This window comes from Scyliorhinus torazame, chromosome 20 (assembly GCF_047496885.1).
Source record: "Scyliorhinus torazame isolate Kashiwa2021f chromosome 20, sScyTor2.1, whole genome shotgun sequence".
NCBI classification, from domain to species: Eukaryota; Metazoa; Chordata; class Chondrichthyes; order Carcharhiniformes; family Scyliorhinidae; genus Scyliorhinus; species Scyliorhinus torazame.
Genome location: NC_092726.1, coordinates 14,329,144 through 14,348,022, shown reverse-complemented (window position 1 = coordinate 14,348,022; position 18,879 = coordinate 14,329,144). Strand labels below are relative to the sequence as shown.

Below are 18,879 nucleotides of genomic sequence, written 5' to 3'. Positions count from 1 at the left end.
ACTTTAAGAAGTCTAAAAATTCCACTTAAATAATACAAAGTGCTTGTGAGTATAGTAAATAATGCAATAACAGAAGCACTGCACAATTCTAGTTTATTTCAAGCACTGAAAGAGAAAAGCTTTAAAAAGTCTATAAAAACATTTAACTTTTACAAATGTTCAAATTCAGCCCATCCAAGTTAAAAAGATACTGCCTCTGGATAAAGTATGGTGATACAGTTGAGAACTCCAACTGCTTCAACAATGTCTTTTGTCATCCATCAGGAATGAGAAAGTGAGCACAGCAACCAATAGACTTGTAGCTTTGGGATGACTGTAATTTCTGGTCCCCAACACACAAGTTGAACTGCAAGGATGATGAGGGATCGGAGGTAGCTGCTCCAGATGAAAACTTTAAATGAACAGAAGGGATAAGTTCCGAGAGTCAAGTGACGTGAGATTGATGATGAGAAAATAGTGATGTGTCTTGATACTCAAGGTGTGTATGCAGGGGGAGGCTGGAACTGGTTGACAATCTCACATTCCACAGGGTATGGTTCGTTCTCTTCCATTTCGGACAGCAGTTCCAGTGCTTGTTCCTCTTCCTCTGTCGGGTAGTGCCGCAGAAGGTTAGCAGCTGTTGCCAAGATGGATGCTCCTCCGGCACCTGCCACCAAGTAAAAGCTAACTGCAAAGGTCACGTAGACACGGGATCCATGGTATTTCTTGTGCTGCTGCTGAAGTGCTAGGATCAACTCAGATGCCCAGTAACAGAAACCAATCACCGTGGCACACTGCAGAACTGTTAACAATAAATAAAGACAGTGAGTGAAGCAAGAGGGTGTGCGCTAGGAAAAAGTCCCATAATACGTTAAAATGATGGCAGCACAATTACAATTCGAAGTGACAGAGGAAGCACTCTCAATATGCATGTAAGAGGAGAACAAAGATATTTTACTCTGGCAATCTGAGGGGCCTCCTGATCTTTAGACCCCTTATCAGCATAGCCAAAATAGGAAGATAGTCGAGTGGGAAATCTGTGCCTTTGTGAAATACCTTAATGCTGTATCATCCTGTTTGTTGAAATAAAAAGTCTTCCTGCCAAATAGTTGAGGCTGAGATGAGCTGCACTCATCATTTCAAAAGCAATTTGCAAAATGGTTGTATAAAGATTAAAAATAAAGAACTCAGGGCAGCACGGTGGCGCAGTGGTTAACATTGCTGTCTCACGGCACCAAGGTCCCAGGTTCGACCCTGGCTCTGGGTCACTGTCCGTGTGGAGTTTGCACATTCTCCCCGTGTTTGTGTGGGTTTCGCCTCCACAACCGAAAGATGTGCAGGGTAGGTGGATTGGCGAAGCTAAATTGCCCCTTAATTGGGAAAAATTTATTGGGCAGTCTAAATTTAAAAAAAAATAAAGAACACTCAGTTTCCAAACAGATTTTGGCACATTAGTATCACTTTCACTTACCGGTCAGAATATGAGCAAAGGCATATCTACGGGTAATTTTCAATGCTGGGTGTTTTGGTCCAAACACGTCAAGTAGAAAAGCAGACAAACTGCAAAGGATCCCCAGAAAACAGAAGGCACCAATGACCCGCAGCAGGAGCACAGTCTGAGGGTTCATACAATAATCTGCAGCGAGGGAGAGAGAGGGCAGGTTACATCCAAGACTTCTTCACACATTAAACAGCAAAGCGATAAAATTAAACCGAGTGGAGAGCCTGCTGTGGCTGACGGGGGCATTCTCGTCTTGTCAAAAGTGGAGTTCAAATCTACTGCCAGGCTGGAGCATGCGAAGGTTGACGCTCCAGTGGAGCAGCGGGGAGAGTGCCACACAGTCAGAGGTGCCACGTTTCAGATGATGTGGAGATGCTGGCATTGGACTGGGGTGGGCGCAGGAAGAGGTCCTGCAACACCAGGTTAAAGTGCCAACAGGTTTGTTTTGAATCACGAGCTTTCGGAGCGTAGCTCCTTCATCAGGTGAGCTCCTTCGGAGGAGGGACGCTCGGGAAGGTCGTGATTAGAAAAAAGCCTGTTAGACTTTAACCTGATGTTTCAGGTGAGATGTTAAACGCAGACCTTCTGATGAAGAGATTCCAATGGCACAATTTCTCTCCCAAAATTGCCCCCTTCTCTCACCTGGAGGCTGAGTCACGAATGCGGGGAAGCTATTTAAAGGTGAGCGCTGGGGAGGTTTTAATCCTGAGTCACCACCCAGGTATCGGAGGAAGGATCTCTTATCTGCGTTTCTCGCCTGCCAGGCGGCACTGAGGCCAAAGCATCCACTTCCTCCTCCCCCCCCAGCACTTCCATTACCTTCCAGCAGCGCCGAGTCCATCCGCCCCAGCACATCGGCGACCCCGAGCTCCTGCCGCGGGCAGGTGCCGCCGTGGGCGCGCAGCCAGGCCGGCTCGGCCAGCGCCGTGCACAGCGCGGTCACCGAGAGCGCGCCCGGCACCGCCGACGCCAGGCTCCGCTCCGTGTGCTTGGGGAGCGCGGCGCCGGGCCGCCGGCGCAATCCTGACAGACCGGATCCTGCGGGGCCGTACATCCTCCGGTCCTTTCCCCGTGCGAGCGAACGGCTCCGACCGCGGATAATTGAAAAGATTGGATGGTGGGGGGGGCGGTAAGAGAGATATCCGGCCGTCCCGAGCCGCGCGCGCAACGTCCTGTTTCCCACCAAACGGACCCGCCTCGGACGTGACGCGCGAGTGGGTGGGGCCGGGCGGCCGCCGTTGGCGATTGGTCGCCTCGCCGTCTGATGGACGGTAGCTCCTCGCCAATTGGAATCGGCTCCGGGGGTGGGGGGGGTTGGTCCTCCAACCAAGCGGAGGGCGAGAGGAGAGGAGGCGGGGCTTGCAAGCCGCGCGCGGCGCGACGATGAGGCGGCGGTTGGCGTTCGAGTTGCGCTTCCAGGCGCACCCCGACTCCCGGGCCTGGAATGTGGCCTGGAGCTCGAGTGGGACGCTGCTGGCTTCGTGCGGAGGCGATCGGGCTGTGCGCATCTGGGCCAGAGAAGGTGGGAGCGGGTTCGGCGGGGGGGGGAGCGGGAGCCGAGCGAGACGCGGGGCCTGGACTCACTTGATGATCCACATCCTCTCCCTCTCTCTGTCACTCAGGGGCGTCCTGGCAGTGCAAGTGCCTGCTGGAAGATGGGCACCAGCGCACCGTGCGGAAGGTCTCCTGGTCGCCCTGCGGCAACTACCTGGCCTCGGTCAGCTTCGATGCCACCACCTGCATCTGGAGGAAGAAGGAGGACGGATTTGAGGTAGCGCACCCCTAACATTTTGACCGGGGTTGGAGGGGATGCTGGAGCCCTGCTGCCAGGAACTGAGCGAAGGCTGAACCCCTTCGGGCTTTGGGTCTCAACCTTTCTTGGACAGATCAAACACGATTCTGGCCGAACGTGTTCGTTCCTGTATTTTTTCTTGAAGTAAATTTGAAGTACCCAATTCTTCCCCCACCCCCCAATTATGGGGCAATTTTGAACGGCCAATTCACGACCCGGTACATCTTGGGGTTGTGGGGGTGAGAGCCACGCAGCCACGGGGAGAATGTGCAAACTCCACACGGACCGTAACCCGGGGCCGGGATCGAACCCGGGTCCTCAGCGCTGTGAGGCAGCAGTGCTAACCACTGCGTCACCGCGCCGCCTTTTATCCCTGTATTATGTTGGTTCTTCGTGGCAATAGATCTTGCATGTCGCCCTGATTGTTTTCTTTTGACAGCTCTTGACAACTCTGGAAGGGCATGAGAATGAAGTGAAGTCTGTCGCCTGGGCTCCATCGGGCAGTCTCCTCGCAACGTGCAGCCGGGATAAAAGTGTGTGGGTATGGGAAGGTGAGAGAATATTTAATCAAATATGCCCTCTTAATAGCGACTGCCTGCAGAGAATCTGCAATATCTATCTGAAAGGGTGGCAGAGGCAAAAACTCTCATGACATTTAAAATGTACTTGGTTATGCACTTGAAGTGACTCAGACAAAGAGGTTAAAAGTGAGATTAGGCTGGAGAGCTCCTTACTATCTGCTGGAGATGGACCAAATAACGTCCTTCCATGCTGCTGTAAGGGTGAAGTTGGTCGCTTTGGCAGGAAGAATAAAAAAGTAGACTTAAATGGAGAATGGCTGCAGAATTTTGAGGTGCAGTAGAGGGCTCTCGGTGTTCGAGCGCATGAGTCACAGAAACATGGTGTGCGCGTACAGCAAGTAATTAAGAAGGCTACCCTTCTTGACGAGAATAATTGAATAATCCCCGTACCGTCTGAAGTTATTCATGAAGGCGCACCTTCTCAACCGTACCCCTGGCCTGAGGTGTGGTGATTCTCAGGGTAAATCACCACCTGTCAGCTCTCCCCCTCAAAGGGGAAACCAGCCGAAGGTCATCTGGGACTATGCCAACTTTACCTTTAATGGAACATGAAAGTAAGGATGTTATTATGCTCCAGTTATACAGGGCATTATGAGACCACATCTCGAATACTGTATGCAGATTTGAAATGAAAAAAATGAAAATAGCTTATTGTCACAAGTAGGCTTCAATGAAGTTACTGTGAAAAGCCCCTAATCGCCACATTCCGACACTTGTTCAGGAGGCTGGTACGGGAATCGAACCGTGCTGCTGGCCTGCCTTGGTTTGCTTTAAAAGCCAGCGATTTAGCCGAGTGTGCTAAACCAGCCCCTATTTGGTGTTCATATTTAAGGAAGGATGTAAAATGCATTGGAGGTGATTTACAATATTAATAGCTGGAATGAGCGGGTTGTCTTATGAAGAAAGGTTGGACAGACTGGGCTTGTTTCCACTGGAGTTTAGAAGAGTGAGGGGTGACTTGATTGAAATATACAAGATCCTTAACTGTTTTAACAAGGTGACAAGAGGAAAATATATTTCCTTTTATGGGTGAGTGAACTAGGGAGCACTGTTTTAAAATTGTTAGCTTGTCAATACGTTAAAGTCCCGAAAGACGTGCTGTTAGGTGAATTGGACATTCTGAATTCTCCCTCTGTGTACCCGAACAGGCGCCAGAATGTGGTGACCAGGGGCTTTTCACAGTAACTTCATTGCAGTGTTAATGTAAGCCTACTTGTGACACTAATAAAGATTATTATTGAAATTAGGGGTCACAAGTTAAGCTAAAAAATTAGCAGAATTTGTTTCTTTCAGTGTCTTCCTCAGTAAACGGTGGAGGCAGGGCTTTTGAATATTTTTAAGACAGAGATAGATAGATTATTTGTTGTGCGAGGGAATCAAACGTTATTGACCTGGGCGGGGGGGGGGGGGGGGGCGTGGTAGAAAACACAAAAATATCAGCCATGATCTTACTTCACGGTGGAGCAGGCTCGATGGACCAAATGACCTGTTTCTGCTCCCATTTTGTAGGGTCATATGAGATATGGTGGGGCGGTAAGCCCATAAAAACTCAATTTATATCAATGATTTGGACAAAGGATTGTACAATATACACAGAGGACACTCCAAGTATGATGTGTAGATGGGAGGAGAAAGTTGCAGAGAGACAAAGCCAGGTTATGAGTGGAAAAACTGGCAGGCGGAATTCATGGTACTGGGGAAGACCAAGATCAAACACTTTGCATACTTGAATGCCAAATTGGAGCATTTTCTAAACTCGGGATGAGGAGCAAAGAAATTTGTGCATCCATGTACCCGAGGCTTGTCGAACACGCGGCTGCACGTGGCCCAAGAAGCCCCGCCCAATGTGGTCCCGGCAGCAGTTTTCAGAAAAATGCTAAGTGGAGTGGAAGATTCTGAAAGAAACTGCACTCATGAGCCTCAGCAGAAACGTGGGTGAGAAGCAGTTAAGAGTGTGGGATTGTGTGTGTGTGTTTGACTCATTCACGGTCTCAGTATTCCCACTCACCTTTATCCCCATACACCAACACCACAATCACACCCCTTCACACAGTGGCCGAATGTGAACGATTGAGCATTAAGAGATTGTGGGTGAGTCAGACAAACAGACTCCGTCACACTCACATTCTCTTACTGATCTTAATTACACTTGGTTATTAATTTATTGTTTTGACATTCCTTTATTTTATGCTCAGCAAGTTGTTTCTTGATACTTCAACTTTATTTTACAATTCATGTTTTTTTTTAACAAACAATTTTATTGAGGTATTTTTGGCATTGTAAACAGTTACAGATAACAGAAATATGCAAACATCAATATAAAACCAATATTTCAATCAAACCATACTGCACATGCCCGCTCCTCTCCCATAGACACTACCTGCCTATTTATCCCTCCTACTCTAATCCCCCACCCCCATCCCCCCTGCTGACGTTCACTCTCCCGCGAAGAAGTCGATGAATGGTTGCCACCTTCGGGCGAACCCCAGTGCAGATCCCCTCAAGGCGAACTTAATTTTTTTCCATACCCAGAAAACCTGACATGTCCGAAAGCCATAGTTCGGTCTTCGGGGGTTTTGAGTCCCTCCATGCCAGCAGTATTCACCGCCGGGCTATTAGGGAAGCAAAGGCCAGAACATCTGCCTCTTTTGCCCCCTGGACTCCCAGTTCTTCCGAAATCCTGAAAATTGCCACCCCTGGACTCATCGCCACCCTTGTTTTCAGCACCCGGGACATGACCACTGCAAATCCCTCCCATAACCCCCTAAGCTTAGGGCATGCCCAAAACATGTGAACGTGGTTCGCTGGTCCTCCCGCGCATCTAGCGCACTTGTCCTCTACCCCAAAGAATTTGCTCATCCGAGCTACCTTAAATTGTATCAGGCCGAGCCTGACACATGTTGCAGTTGAGTTTACCCTACTCAGGGCCTCTGCCCACAGCCCGTCCTCCATCTCCCCGCCAAGCTCCTCCTGCCATTTGAGTTTCAGTTCCTCCGTCTGGGACTCTTCCCCCTTCATGAGCACCTTGTAGATATCCGAGACTCTACCCTCTCCTCCTTCTCCTCTAGAGACTATTCTGTCCTGGATCCCTATTGGCGGGAGGCGTGGGAAGGATGGGACCTGTCTGCGTACAAAGTCCCCATCTGTAAGTACCTAAAGTCATTTCCTCTTACCAGCCCAAATTTCTCCTCCAAGCCCCTCAAACTCACAAAGCTCCCCTCCAGGAACATACCGCCCACCGCCATGTTCGAAACCCTCCATCCATGTTCCCGGGGGCGAATCGATGGTTATATGTTGGAGCCAAGACAGACGCACCCACCTCCCCTACATGCCTCCTCCACTGGCCCCATATCCGCAGGGCCGCCCCCACTACCGGGCTGGTGGAGTACCTGGCCGGCGACAGCGGTAGGGGAGCCGTGACCAGGGCTGCCAAACTGGTGCCCCTGTCCAATTCATGTTTAACGTGGTGCCAAACCTTTATCTTTCTGACATTTGCTCATTGGCTAATTGAGTGAGATAAAAATGGTAACATGTACTTCCCCAGCAAATGAAAATTTGGACAAGCTCATTTGACACCAATAACTCAAAGCTCAGATGCTGGTCCAAAAAATGTCAAACGCTAACATTCTCGAATGTTATGGAATTTTGGCATTTATCTTAATGAACTGAAATATGAGCAAGTAATGCTAGAATCAGGTCAAGTTCAAGTGAATCTAAAAGCAGTCCGGTAAAGTTATTGAGGAATAATTATGCAGGTAGGTCAGTGGATTGGGATACCAATCGACTATGATCTGGTTGAATGGCATTCCAAGCTCATTGGACTGAAGGAGCTATTCCTAATCCTGTGTGATCATACAAATCTCATGAACAAGGGTTGAGTTGAAGGCCCGTAATAAACCAAAATGCCATGTATATTTTGTAAACTGTGCGCTTGTCGTGTACTCGGATTCCAAAATTAGTTACCTGCTTGCTGAGGCATTACAGCACAGTCCAGTTGAGTGAGGTCTCTGTATCAGGAACTGTTGCTGACTAGTCTCATTTGCATTTTAGTGGATGAGGAAGATGACTACGAGTGCGTGAGTGTACTCAATGCTCATACCCAGGATGTCAAACATGTAATCTGGCACCCAAATGGAGAGGTAAGAGTTTCCGAGGCAAGCATGCCTTATTTGCAGTCTCTGTCCCTCCTTATGTTGTATACACATATATATATATATATGTGTATTTAGATATAAATAAATATATGCAACAATCCAGAGTCAAATGGCCCTTTTCATGTGATGCAATGTAGTCAGGACTGTATAACTTTCAAATTATTTTGTAAATTTCTGAATTCAACACTAGCTCCTGGCTTCTGGAAGCTATGATAACAGCATTAAATTGTACAAGGAGGAAGATGATGACTGGGTCTGTGTCAGCACTCTTGAAGGTCATGAGTCTACAGTTTGGAGTATTGCTTTTGATAAAACAGGGGAACGTTTGGTATCTTGCAGCGATGACAAAACTGTGAAAATCTGGAAAGCATACAGGCCCGGCAATGAACAAGGTAAAAAAGCTGAATTGAGCACGATGTAGCCCTAGTTTATTTTTCCGTTGATCCGACAAAAGGATGAATTGTGACCCATTTGATTGATACAGTCCCAGTAGCCTAGATAGCCGTATGCTGATACCTGAACCTGTTTGCAAATGTGCTATCACACAAACAGATACATTGGCATTGCCTCTGTTAAACCTACCAACTGCTCCTTTTCAGTTCTGAGGTAAAATGTAATCACTTTTGCAAAAAAATGTTGTTTGTTGAACAGAAGCTTGGACATCTCAATAACTTGGTCACGGTTAAGATGGTTTCTGAGTCAATATTCAGACGGTCAAAGTATTCCAGCCAAATAAAATTATGTAGCAGCATGAGGAGCAGATTGCTGCTGAATTATTTTTGGAACACACAAAATGAAAGTGTCAATCTGTTTTATTTTGTGTGGAAGCAGCATGCAGATGTGATTCATGATGCTAAAATGTGTGGACAAATGGCACATTTTGTTCCAGGCAAAAAACATTCAATCTGAACCAGTGAAAATTATTTTTCTGCTGTTTCCCCATAGGAAGAATTCCACAATGTGTTGATACTTTGTGCAGTGACAGAACCTCAAATGTGATTATCTTTTTGGTGCAGGTGTGGTGTGCAGTGGATCAGATCTGTCCTGGAAGTGTGTATGCACCCTATCTGGGTTTCACACACGGCCCATCTATGACATCTCCTGGTAAGTTCAGAGTCGTCGTTCTGTTGGTAACCCATCCCGAGGAAAGTTACTTATTTCAAATACTTTAATGATTATGATGAAAATGCAAACCTCCTTTTGACTGATAAGTTATAAATGATACGTAACACGAGGCCATTTGGCCCATTGTGACCTCTGTCATGGAGCTGTTCACTGAGTTGCAATTCCCTGATCTTTCCACACAGACGTGTAATTTGTTTTCTGTACTTGGAATATTTATCCAATTGCTTATATTTAATTTGCTCTCTCTTTACTGACTGTTACACCACTGAATACAGTTGCTCTCTATTTACTCTGTGGAATCTCTTCAGTTTGAACAACTCTTACATCTTGTTAGATTGTCTAATAACCCCAGCTTTTCCAAACTGTTCACATTCCTTCATCCCTTTCAGGTGTCACATGACTGATGCTATTGCAACTGCATGTGGTGATGATGCAGTCAGGATATTTGAGGAGGATCCTGGCTCCGACCCACACCAACCCACCTTTTCACTCACGGCGCACATTCCAAAAGCACACACTCAGGATGTCAACTGTGTGGCATGGAACCCAAAGCAAGCAGGGCTGTTGGCATCATGCAGTGATGATGGGGACATCACTATCTGGAGATACGAGTTTGAAGACTAGTGCAAGCTTTCGTCCAGAGGCGTTCGATCTGACAATGTGGGCGTTCTCAAAAGCTGCATTGCACTGCGCATTAACTGTCCAGCATTGGAATTAATCACCATGACTACTTACTGTAACCATTTTCACATTTGCACTAATTATCCCTTCATGGTTATGTTCTGGCTACCACTAAATCCTGTGTAGAGATTAACAATTGAACAAACATCAATTCGTTTTTAAAAATAAATCTAGAGTACTCAATTCTTTTTTTCCAATTAAGGGGCAATTGTTTTGTGGCCAATCCACCAACCCTGCACATCTTTGGGTTGTCGGGGTGAGACCCATGCAGACATGTGGAGATTGTGCAAACTCCACACGGACAGTGACCTGGGGCCAGAATCGAACCCGGGACCTCAGCGCCGTGAGGCATCAGTGCTAACCACTGCACCACTGTCGCCCAAACATCAATTTGTTTTTACCTTTTAAAAAGATAATTGTAATTGGTGCTCAGCTTACAACTACTTTCCAATAGATTTAGGCGTGTGCTTAAACAGTGGGCTTCATCATTCTTCATTTTTTACTTGAAAGAAAATTATGTACAGTTAAATGTGACAAGACACTTGAAGCTCTCATAAGTAAGCAAGAATTATTCTCCCTCACGTGCATGTTAAAGGAATTGTTCAATAAAAGCCTTTATAATATTACTCTATAATTGAGAGACTTTATGAGGAATACTGGCAATTTGCATCAGAAGAGTTTTACCACTTTAGAGTTACACATTAATAATGATATAAGGGGAGGGGTTAACTGCCATTTAATTTTTATTCTCCCAATCGGTGTGTGTGTTGCTGGCACGGCTACCTCCAGATACTTCTGGTAGCTGGCATGGAGTGAGAGGTCGCACACCGGGCAGCTCCAGCTCAAAGTTTGAGCTCTTTTTACCCGAAAGTGGGGTAGTTTTTGAAAAATATATTTTTTATTCTTCTTCTACACATTTTCTCCCAAATTTACACCCAACAATAAATAATAATCAGTAACGAATGTAATGTCAATCCCCATATCAATAACAACGATCCCCACCTCCCACCAAACCCCAGACATTGGCCCGCATGTTAACATAAATAAATGACAAAAAGGAATCCGGAATCACCCATAAGTCACCATTAACACATACCGTCCCCCTCCCCAGAACCCTCCCAACCCCCCTAATGTTCGATGTGATCCAATTCTCAAAAGTGCATAATGAATGAAGAACCCCACCATCCTTCCTCTCAGTTCAAATTTGACCTTTTCAAGTGTTAAGAATTCCAGCAGGTCCCCCCGCCATGCCAGGGCACAGGGTGGAGAGGTTGATCTCCACCCTAACAGGATCCGCCTTTGGGCGATCAACGAGGCGAAGGCTACAACATCTGCCTCTGCACCCGTTTCCAACCCTGGCTGGTTCGACACGTGAATATGGCCTCCCAAGGGCCCGAGTCCAGTTTCACATGCACCACTTAAGAGATTACCCAAAACACCTCCTTCCAGTAATCCTCCAGCTTTGGACAGGACCAAAACATATGAACATGGTCTGCGGGGCCTTCCCTGCAACGTTCACACACATCTTCGACCCCCTCAAAGAGCTGGCTCATCCTCACCCTTGTAAGGTGCGCTCTATACACCACCTTCAACTGTATCAGCCCCAACCTCGCACACGAGGTGGAGGCGTTCACCCTCCGGAGCACCTCCCACCAGAATCCCTCCTCCATACCTTCTCCCAACTCTTCCTCCCACTTTGCCTTGATCCCTTCGAGCGGCACCTTCTCCTCCAAAATAGCCCCGTAAACCGCCGATACTATCCCCTTCTCCAGTCCCCCTGTCGTCAGCACCACCTCCAGCAATGTGGAAGCCGGTTCTACTGGGAAGCTCTGTATCTCCTTTCTGGCAAAGTCTCGAACCTGCATGTATCTAAATATTTCCCCCTGCTCCAGCCCATACTTTGCTCCCAGCTCCTTCAATCCCGCAAAACGACCCCCAATAAATAAATCTTTTCGTGTCCTAATTTATTTCCCCGCCCATCTCCGAAAATTTCCATCCCACTTCCCTGGCTCAAATCTGTGGTTACCCCGAATCGGCATTTCCCTTGACCCCTGCTGCCAACCCGAAGTGCTGTCGAAACTGCCTCCAAATTCTCAACAAAGCTATTACTACCGGACTCCCTGAGTATCTCCCCGGGGCCGTCGGGAAAAGTGGGGTAGTTTTGACAGGAAAGCTGAAGTTGAGAAGTTCCCGCCGTGAGTGGTATGTCTGCTGGTTACCAGACCTGGCAACAAAAAGTTTAAGGACCTGGCCAATGAATTGGAGAAGACATGTGGCGCAGTTGCAATTGTGAAGATGGCGGAGGGGGAAGGGTTGTCGCAAATTGGAAAGGCCCAGATGGAGCAGTTGATGGCGTTTATTGAAGAAGAGTTTTGTTGGCAACAAAAGGAGATGCACGAGAATCGATTGAAGGCCATCGCGGGAGCAGTAGCACCCCCGAAAGGATTGATAGAGCAAGTGAAGAAACACAGGGATCGCAAATAAGGGAAATGGAGAAAGTGATGTCTAACCACAGTGATTGGGTGGTGGCGTTGGATGCTGAGGTGGGGCTCCCGGGGGTCCTTTGCAAGTCACTAAAGGCAAAGGTAGAGGAGCAGGAGAACCAGTCCAGAGGGCAGAATCTGCGTCTCGCTGGCCTGCCGGAGGGTGTGGAAGGTACAAGTGCAAATAGATACGTTTTAATGATGGTGGCAGACAAAGCGCGCAGGTCTCTAAGGCAAAAGCCGAGAGCAGTGGATCTCCCACAGGCGGTGATTGTGAGGCTCCATAAGTTTGTGGAGAAGGAAAAGATCCTGCGGTGGGCCAGGGACTGTGAACGGGAGGGAACCTACCATCAGTGGTGTTTTTCATTTTGGAGAGGTGATCTGTGGTTTTTGAATGTCTCTTTGTGTGGGGAAGGGAGCTGTTTGCACTGATAAAGGAGGGAAAGGTGGGTGGAGGGGTAGGCAGGAGGGACCTTCAGGCAGGAGCTGCCATGCTGGAAGTTAATGTTGGTGAACGGAAGTGAGTTGGGGATGGCGTCTGCAGGAGATGGTCAAGTGGAGGTGTGTGTGCGGTGGTGGGGGGGGGGAGATGCAACGTGGCAGAGTTGGAGACTGAGCGTGGTCATGGGTGGAGAAGGGGGCCATCTTGGATGGGCCCAGTTCAGGACGGAACTTTCCAATTTGATGGCGGAGTGGAGGTGTAAGCCTCCGTTTAAGATTCATAACATGGAACGTATGAGCACTGAACAGGCCAGTGAAGAGGTCTCGTGTCTTCGCGCATTTGAGGAGTTTGAAGATGGGGGTGGTATTACTGCAGGAGACGCACCTCCTGGTGAAGAACCACGACAGGTTGAGAGGGGTTGCTGCAAATGATTCCGGACTGAGACACACACACCAATTATGCGGGGTGATTTTAACTGCGTGCTAGAACCTAGGTGGATAGGTCAATGTGAAGGTTGGGGATGGCGAAGGAGTTGGGAGGGTATATGGAACCGATGAGATTGATAGATCCATTGAGGTTTAGGAACCTGGGGGAGAGGGAGTACACCTTCTCATGTGTACAAGGTATACTCCAGAATTGAGTAGTGAGTCGAGTGGTGTTGGGGCACAATACGCGGGAATCATGATCTCGAATCATGCACTGCTCTGATTGGAGGTTAGGCTTAGATCAAGGTCGGAACAGCAGCAGGAATAGAGGTTGGAGTCTGGGCTTTTGGTGGATAAAGGGTTCAGAGTGAAGGTGCGGTTGGTGTTCAGAGATTATGTGGAGTTGAATCAGAATGGGGTTGTGTCGGTGGAGGGGTTGAAGACTTAGTTTCGGGTACGGGAGGTTATCTCGTTCAAGGCAAATGGGCAGGAGGATGGAGTATGGACGGTTGTTGGATGAGATAGTCGAGGTGGGCAGAAAGTATTCGAGGGCTCCCACCAAGGTGGGGTTATTGGAGAGAAAGGTTACAGGGGCAGTTTGACAGGCTGATGATAGAAAAGGCAGTGGAGCAACTATGGAGGGCAGGGGTTGTAGTATGAATATGGAGAGAAGGCAAGCGTATGCTTGCCCACCAGCTACAGAGGCAGGCCATGTCCAGGAAAACCTTGAGGGTGTGGACAGGGAAGGAGAAGGTAGTGTCGGAGGTGGGGAAGATTAATTAAACATTTAGGAAGTACTATGTGCAGCTGTGCAGGGCAGAGTCGGGTGGTGAGGAAAGAGATATGGAGCAATTTTTGGATGACCTGAGTTCCCAAGGCTGGATGAAGAGAGGAGGCAGGCGCTGGAGGAAGCGTTAGGACTTAGGTGATGGATAGTTTAAGAGGTATGTAGTCGAGGAAGGCCCCAGGCCGGACAGCTACCCGGCAGAGTTCTATGAAGAATTTGTGACGGAGTTGACACCACACTTGCTGGGATGTTTAGCGAGGCACTGGAGAAGGAAGAGCTACCGGAGACATTGACTCAGGCATTGATCACGTTAGTCACAAAGGGAAAGGACCTGTTGGAGTGTGCGTCATATATGCCCATTTCACTGTTAAACCCGGATGTGAATGTGTTGGCCAAGTTAGTGGAGTAATGGAGGGGCTGGTCACTGAGGACCAAATGGGCTTCGGAAAGGCCAGGCAGCTCTCCAGTAACATCAGGCTATTAAACGTGATTATGACCCCGTTGGAGGGGCGGCTGCCAGAGGTGGTGGTCTTCATGGACGTGGAGAAGGCTTTTGACCAGGTGGATCGCAGGTACCTGTTTGAGATCCTGGGAAGGTTCGGGTTTGGCCTGAGGTTTATAACATTGATGCGTCTGTTGTACGTGGCCTCGGTAGCAAGTTTACGGACAAATGAGATGAGTTCACAAACCTTTAGGTTGCACAGGGGAATGAGGCAGGGGCATCTACTATCGCCGCTGTTGTTCGCGTGCCCTTCGCGTCGTGTAGAGCCCTTGACGATGGCCCTTAGGGGGTCAGGAGAGTGGCAGGGGAATGAGAGCGGGAGGAGGGAACATTGGGTGTTGCTGTACGCAGACAACCTGTTGCTGTTTGTGTCGGACCCACTGGAGAGTATGGGGAGAATTATGGGCATATTGGAGAGGTTTGGGCCTTCTTGGGATACAAGTTGAATGTCGGAAAGACTGAGGTCCTTCTGGTGAATGAGGTGGATCAGGGAGCAAATCTGAGGGTGTTGCCATTTAGGATAGCCAGGGATAGGTTCAGGTATCTGGGGTTCCAGGTGATGGGAGAGTGGTCGACGATGCACAAGTGGAACCTGACAACGTTGGTGAAGGTTAGGGGGGGGGGGATATGCCGCACCTGAGGGTCCAGGTGGCTAAGATAAATGTGCTGACTAGGTTCCTATTTGTATTTGTGATCTTAACCCCAAGGCCTTTTTCCATAAATTGGCTGCAGTGATCTCAGGAGTTCTTTTGGACAGGGAAGGTACCAAGGGCAAAGAAGACCCTGTTACAGAGGCAGAAAGGGGGGGGGGGTTGTGCTACAAGGCCTGCTGCACTACTCCTGGGTAGCAAACGTGGAGGTGAGGCAGTGGTGTGAAAGAGAGGGGTTAGAGTGGGTAAGGATGGAGGAGTTCTGTAGAGGGTCCAACCTGAGGGCCACGCTGACGGCACTGCTTCCGCTGGGGGAATACCCGGTTGTGCAGTCCACGATTAGGGTGTGGAACCCAGTTGAGACACTTTAGGATGGAGGGGAGGTCGGTGCAGACATCGTTGTGTAGAAACTACAGGTTTAAGCTGGGGGAGACGGATGGCATGAAAAGGAAGTAGAGGGAGGCGGGTCTGGTGAGGGAGTTGAACTTGGAAGGGAGGTTTGCAGAGCTGTGGGAGAGGGTGGAGTTGCCAAAGGGAAGCAAATTGAGGTATATGCAGGTGAAGAACTTTGCACGGAAGGAATGGAGGGTTTCCCAAGCTGCTGGAACATTTGCTCCTCCCGGATGAGGGACAAATTGGTGATATACATAGTTGAGGGAGTAAGGAGGAGCACACATGTGGTGAGGATCAAGAATAAATGGGAAGAGGAACTGGGGTCAGGGGAAGATAGGATAGGTAGAATGAGGCAATGCGTAGAGCAAATTTGATCTCGTGCGCGAGTATGATCTTGATTCAATTCAAGGTGGTACACAGGGTGTTATGACCGGGTGAGGATGAGCAGACGAGTGTGAAGTGTGGGCAAGGATGACCAGCAGATCACGCGCACATGTTCTTGGGCTGCAAGAAGTTGGGAGAGGTACTGGGAGGCGGTATTCGGGATGCTAACGAAGATTGTGTGGGGGGGGTTAGAGGTCAGGCCGGACTCACGGGTGGTGATCTTTGGGGAAGAAGGCAAATGTTGTGGCCTGCGCCTCTCTAATTGTCCGGTGAAGGATATTTTGGATTGCTGATCTGCAATGCCACCAGGGTGATGGCGTGGCTGGTTGACCTGTATGACTTCCTGTGGCTGGAAATGATTCAATTGAGAGGCGAGGGGTTCAGCGGAGGACTTTGAGACACTGAGGACTGTTCATGACAATGTTTGAGGAATTGTTTGTCATGGCGAGGGAGGGGGGGGAAGGGCGTGAAAAGGGGAGGGGGGGAGAAATTGCACAAACTGCAGGGGTGTTGACAATGTTACTATTTCTGTCTTTGTACTTTTGGATATGTTTGGAACAAAATACATTGAAAATCCACCTGGTGTAGGGACACACAAGTGTTGTTAGGGTGGGAGTTTCAGCATTTTGAACGAGCAAGAATGAAGGAACAGCAATCCAGTTCCAAGTTAAAAGGGTGGCTTGAAGGGGATTTTGCTCTTTTTGGCTCCCTGATCCACCCCATTCACCAGAAGGACCTCAGTCTTTCCGACATTCAACTTGTATCCCAAGAAGGCCCAAACCTCTCTTTTTGGTGGCAAGTGGCTTTAGAAAGATAGATCAGGAATGTTGTGAATTGCTACACTGCATAATATAGGTGGTACACACTCCTGTGACTCTGTCTCTGGTGGAGGTGAATATTTTAATTTGGTGGATGGGGTGCCAAACAAGCAATTTGGGGCTGAATTCAGCAAGGCAAGTCGAGAGTATTCCATTGCAACCCTGACCTTGTTCCTTCCGGTCATTGTAGAGGCTTTGGGGAACCAGGACCAGAGTTATCCCACAGTATTCCCATCCTTTATCCTGCTTCGGTACCCACACTATTTACTGGGCAAGTCCAGTTGTTTCTGGTCAATGTTTATTTCTAGTTTGTTGGTAGTGGGTATGCCATAAAATTTTAAGGGCAGGTGCTTGGATTCTGTCTTGTTGGGGAATTGAATAAAGAGCGGCAAGTTATTCAATTTGGATCAAAGGATCAAAAACCCATACCCCCGTTACCAACTGAATTTCCAATCGAGCTCAGTTGGGAAACTTCTTAACATCTGGTTTGCATGAAGTGGCTGAAGAATGGCCAACAGATCCACAACAATAACGATCATGTTTTTCCTGTGAATAAATGCAAGCAAACTAAAACGCGACAGAAATAACAGCGGAGGAATTCTGTAGGAAATTCCAGGATCCTGAAGATAGGGAACTGCAACTGCCACAGAAAAGAAAGAACCCAAAGGACTTAAAATGACACTGCTCATTTTATTTGGGCTAACTTCTCAGTGACAGAGTAAGAGTGAGGAAGGTTACACATGGAAGATACAGACCTGTTACAGTTCACTCTTACACTCGCTAAAACCTCACCGTATAAACTGTACAAATTACTAAGGGATTTTTTGGAGCAAATAAAGCATCAGGCTAAATCTTGGTCCTACTGAAATTCTTTATGAAGTAAAATAAACGTTACCATAGTAACCTAAAATTCACAGTCTAAACATCAGAAGCCAAACAGACATTTGCTCAACACTTTTGCTCGTCTGAAGCCACATTGGAACAAAGGTATGCGTTTCGAAAGACAATCTACATGAAAACCAGCACACAAAAATAGTGGAACAGCTGAATGCATCTCACTTCAGGAAAGTGAATGGGTACATGGATCTTTGATCTTAATAACAGCAGTCTTCAAAGCCACAGATTTGGATCTGGATGATTAATCAGAGTCACTCTCGCCTTCGCTATCAGCTTCCTTGACATCAATGTTGAATTTGTACTCCTGATCACAGCCCATGTATGCATCACTCATGAAGTACAGGGTATAGTGTTGGGTACTGGGAGCTGGTGCAAGAAAATCTAGTTTCACCTGAAACAATGAACATCATATATTAGAAGAGCACCATCTGAGTGAACCACCACCAACCTAAAACCTCAGTTCAAAGTAATCTGCTTGCTGATATATATACACACACACCTCTGGGAAACATGGTCTGTGAATAAGCAGCCTGCAAATCTTTGATCACGTAACTTGCAATAGATCAGTGGATGTAACAGCATTGATTGAGGTCGCTCTCTACATTGGTATTTTGCCTTTGATCACATGGTAACTGTTTTTTTTTAAACGTGTCTGAAATCAAAATTATTGGGAGGAGGAGACCATTTCTCCCCTCGAGTTTGTTTTGCCAATCAATGTGATCATGACTAATCGGTGACTTAACTTCATCCCAAATCCCTCAATCCTTATTTTAGTTTCATGATCCCAATTCCATTGATAGCCCACACTGCCTTTAATGCCACACAGAATAAATTTTGACTGCAGTGCAAGGTATCGAGCAGTTCAGGTCCCTGCCACACATGGCTGATTCGCCCACGAATGAATATCTCTCTTGCTGAGGCGAGGAGATGATACTGACCTTGGCCTTCTGTTGTAGGGTCAGCCTCTTGATGGATATCAGGCTGTTTGTCTTGGGGTCTCCAACTACCACCCACCAACCTTCCTCACGTTTCTGAAGGAGATACAACAGAATTTTGATCGAAGTAGAAAGTAGTAAGGATAAAATTCTGATGCTTGGAAAGAGTTGCTTCCCTGGCGTATAGACTCACCTGAGGGAACAGGGGTGCAATGACAGGTCCAGTCACCTCTTCCTCTCGTTCCAGTTGCACCATCACCACGACTGACGAGCCACTGCACAAAATTGCACATTGTCACGCACAAAGTTTTATGACTTTTGTTTCAACAAAAAAAAAACTATCCAAGCGA

At 47.7% G+C, this 18,879-nt stretch overlaps 3 protein-coding genes across 3 annotated transcripts in view; 1 reads left to right on the top strand and 2 right to left on the bottom strand.

Annotated features, from left to right (window-relative positions):
• Positions 1-76: 76 nt before the first annotated feature.
• On the bottom strand, positions 77-2,659 carry tmem127 (transmembrane protein 127). Its single transcript, XM_072485725.1, has 3 exons — positions 2,300-2,659; positions 1,451-1,615; positions 77-781 (listed from the first exon to the last, which is right to left on the bottom strand). Exons 1-3 carry the CDS (start codon positions 2,532-2,534, stop codon positions 474-476), a joined length of 708 nt encoding a protein of 235 aa, XP_072341826.1. The 5' UTR covers positions 2,535-2,659; the 3' UTR covers positions 77-473.
• Positions 2,660-2,827: 168 nt separating this feature from the next.
• ciao1 (cytosolic iron-sulfur assembly component 1) lies at positions 2,828-10,439 on the top strand. The gene is made up of 7 exons (XM_072485713.1): positions 2,828-3,002; positions 3,103-3,251; positions 3,712-3,823; positions 7,904-7,992; positions 8,198-8,399; positions 9,024-9,111; positions 9,522-10,439. Exons 1-7 carry the CDS (start codon positions 2,864-2,866, stop codon positions 9,754-9,756), a joined length of 1,014 nt encoding a protein of 337 aa, XP_072341814.1. The 5' UTR covers positions 2,828-2,863; the 3' UTR covers positions 9,757-10,439.
• A 6,928-nt stretch (positions 10,440-17,367) lies between these two features.
• snrnp200 (small nuclear ribonucleoprotein 200 (U5)) overlaps positions 17,368-18,879 on the bottom strand; it is a 37,677-nt gene continuing 36,165 nt past the window's right edge. The window contains exons 43-45 of the mRNA XM_072485712.1: positions 18,723-18,804; positions 18,533-18,625; positions 17,368-17,985 (exon numbers count right to left, since the gene is read on the bottom strand). Coding sequence (XP_072341813.1) covers positions 17,836-17,985; positions 18,533-18,625; positions 18,723-18,804 — 325 coding nt within the window. The 3' untranslated portion in view covers positions 17,368-17,835. The remainder of the gene's footprint in view (positions 17,986-18,532; positions 18,626-18,722; positions 18,805-18,879) is intronic.

Excerpts from the sequence above, each read along its gene's own strand:
- tmem127 (XM_072485725.1), bottom strand. The coding sequence starts at position 2,534 with ATGTACGGCCCCGCAGGATCCGGTCTGTCAGGATTGCGCCGGCGGCCC. Across the intron at positions 1,616-2,299 it reads GGACTCGGCGCTGCTGGAAG|ATTATTGTATGAACCCTCAG; the intron begins GTAATGGAAGTG and ends CCCTCGCTGCAG. Across the intron at positions 782-1,450 it reads CTTTGCTCATATTCTGACCG|TTCTGCAGTGTGCCACGGTG; the intron begins GTAAGTGAAAGT and ends TATTGTTAACAG.
- ciao1 (XM_072485713.1), top strand. The coding sequence starts at position 2,864 with ATGAGGCGGCGGTTGGCGTTCGAGTTGCGCTTCCAGGCGCACCCCGAC. Across the intron at positions 3,003-3,102 it reads GCGCATCTGGGCCAGAGAAG|GGGCGTCCTGGCAGTGCAAG; the intron begins GTGGGAGCGGGT and ends TCTGTCACTCAG. Across the intron at positions 3,824-7,903 it reads AAGTGTGTGGGTATGGGAAG|TGGATGAGGAAGATGACTAC; the intron begins GTGAGAGAATAT and ends TTTGCATTTTAG.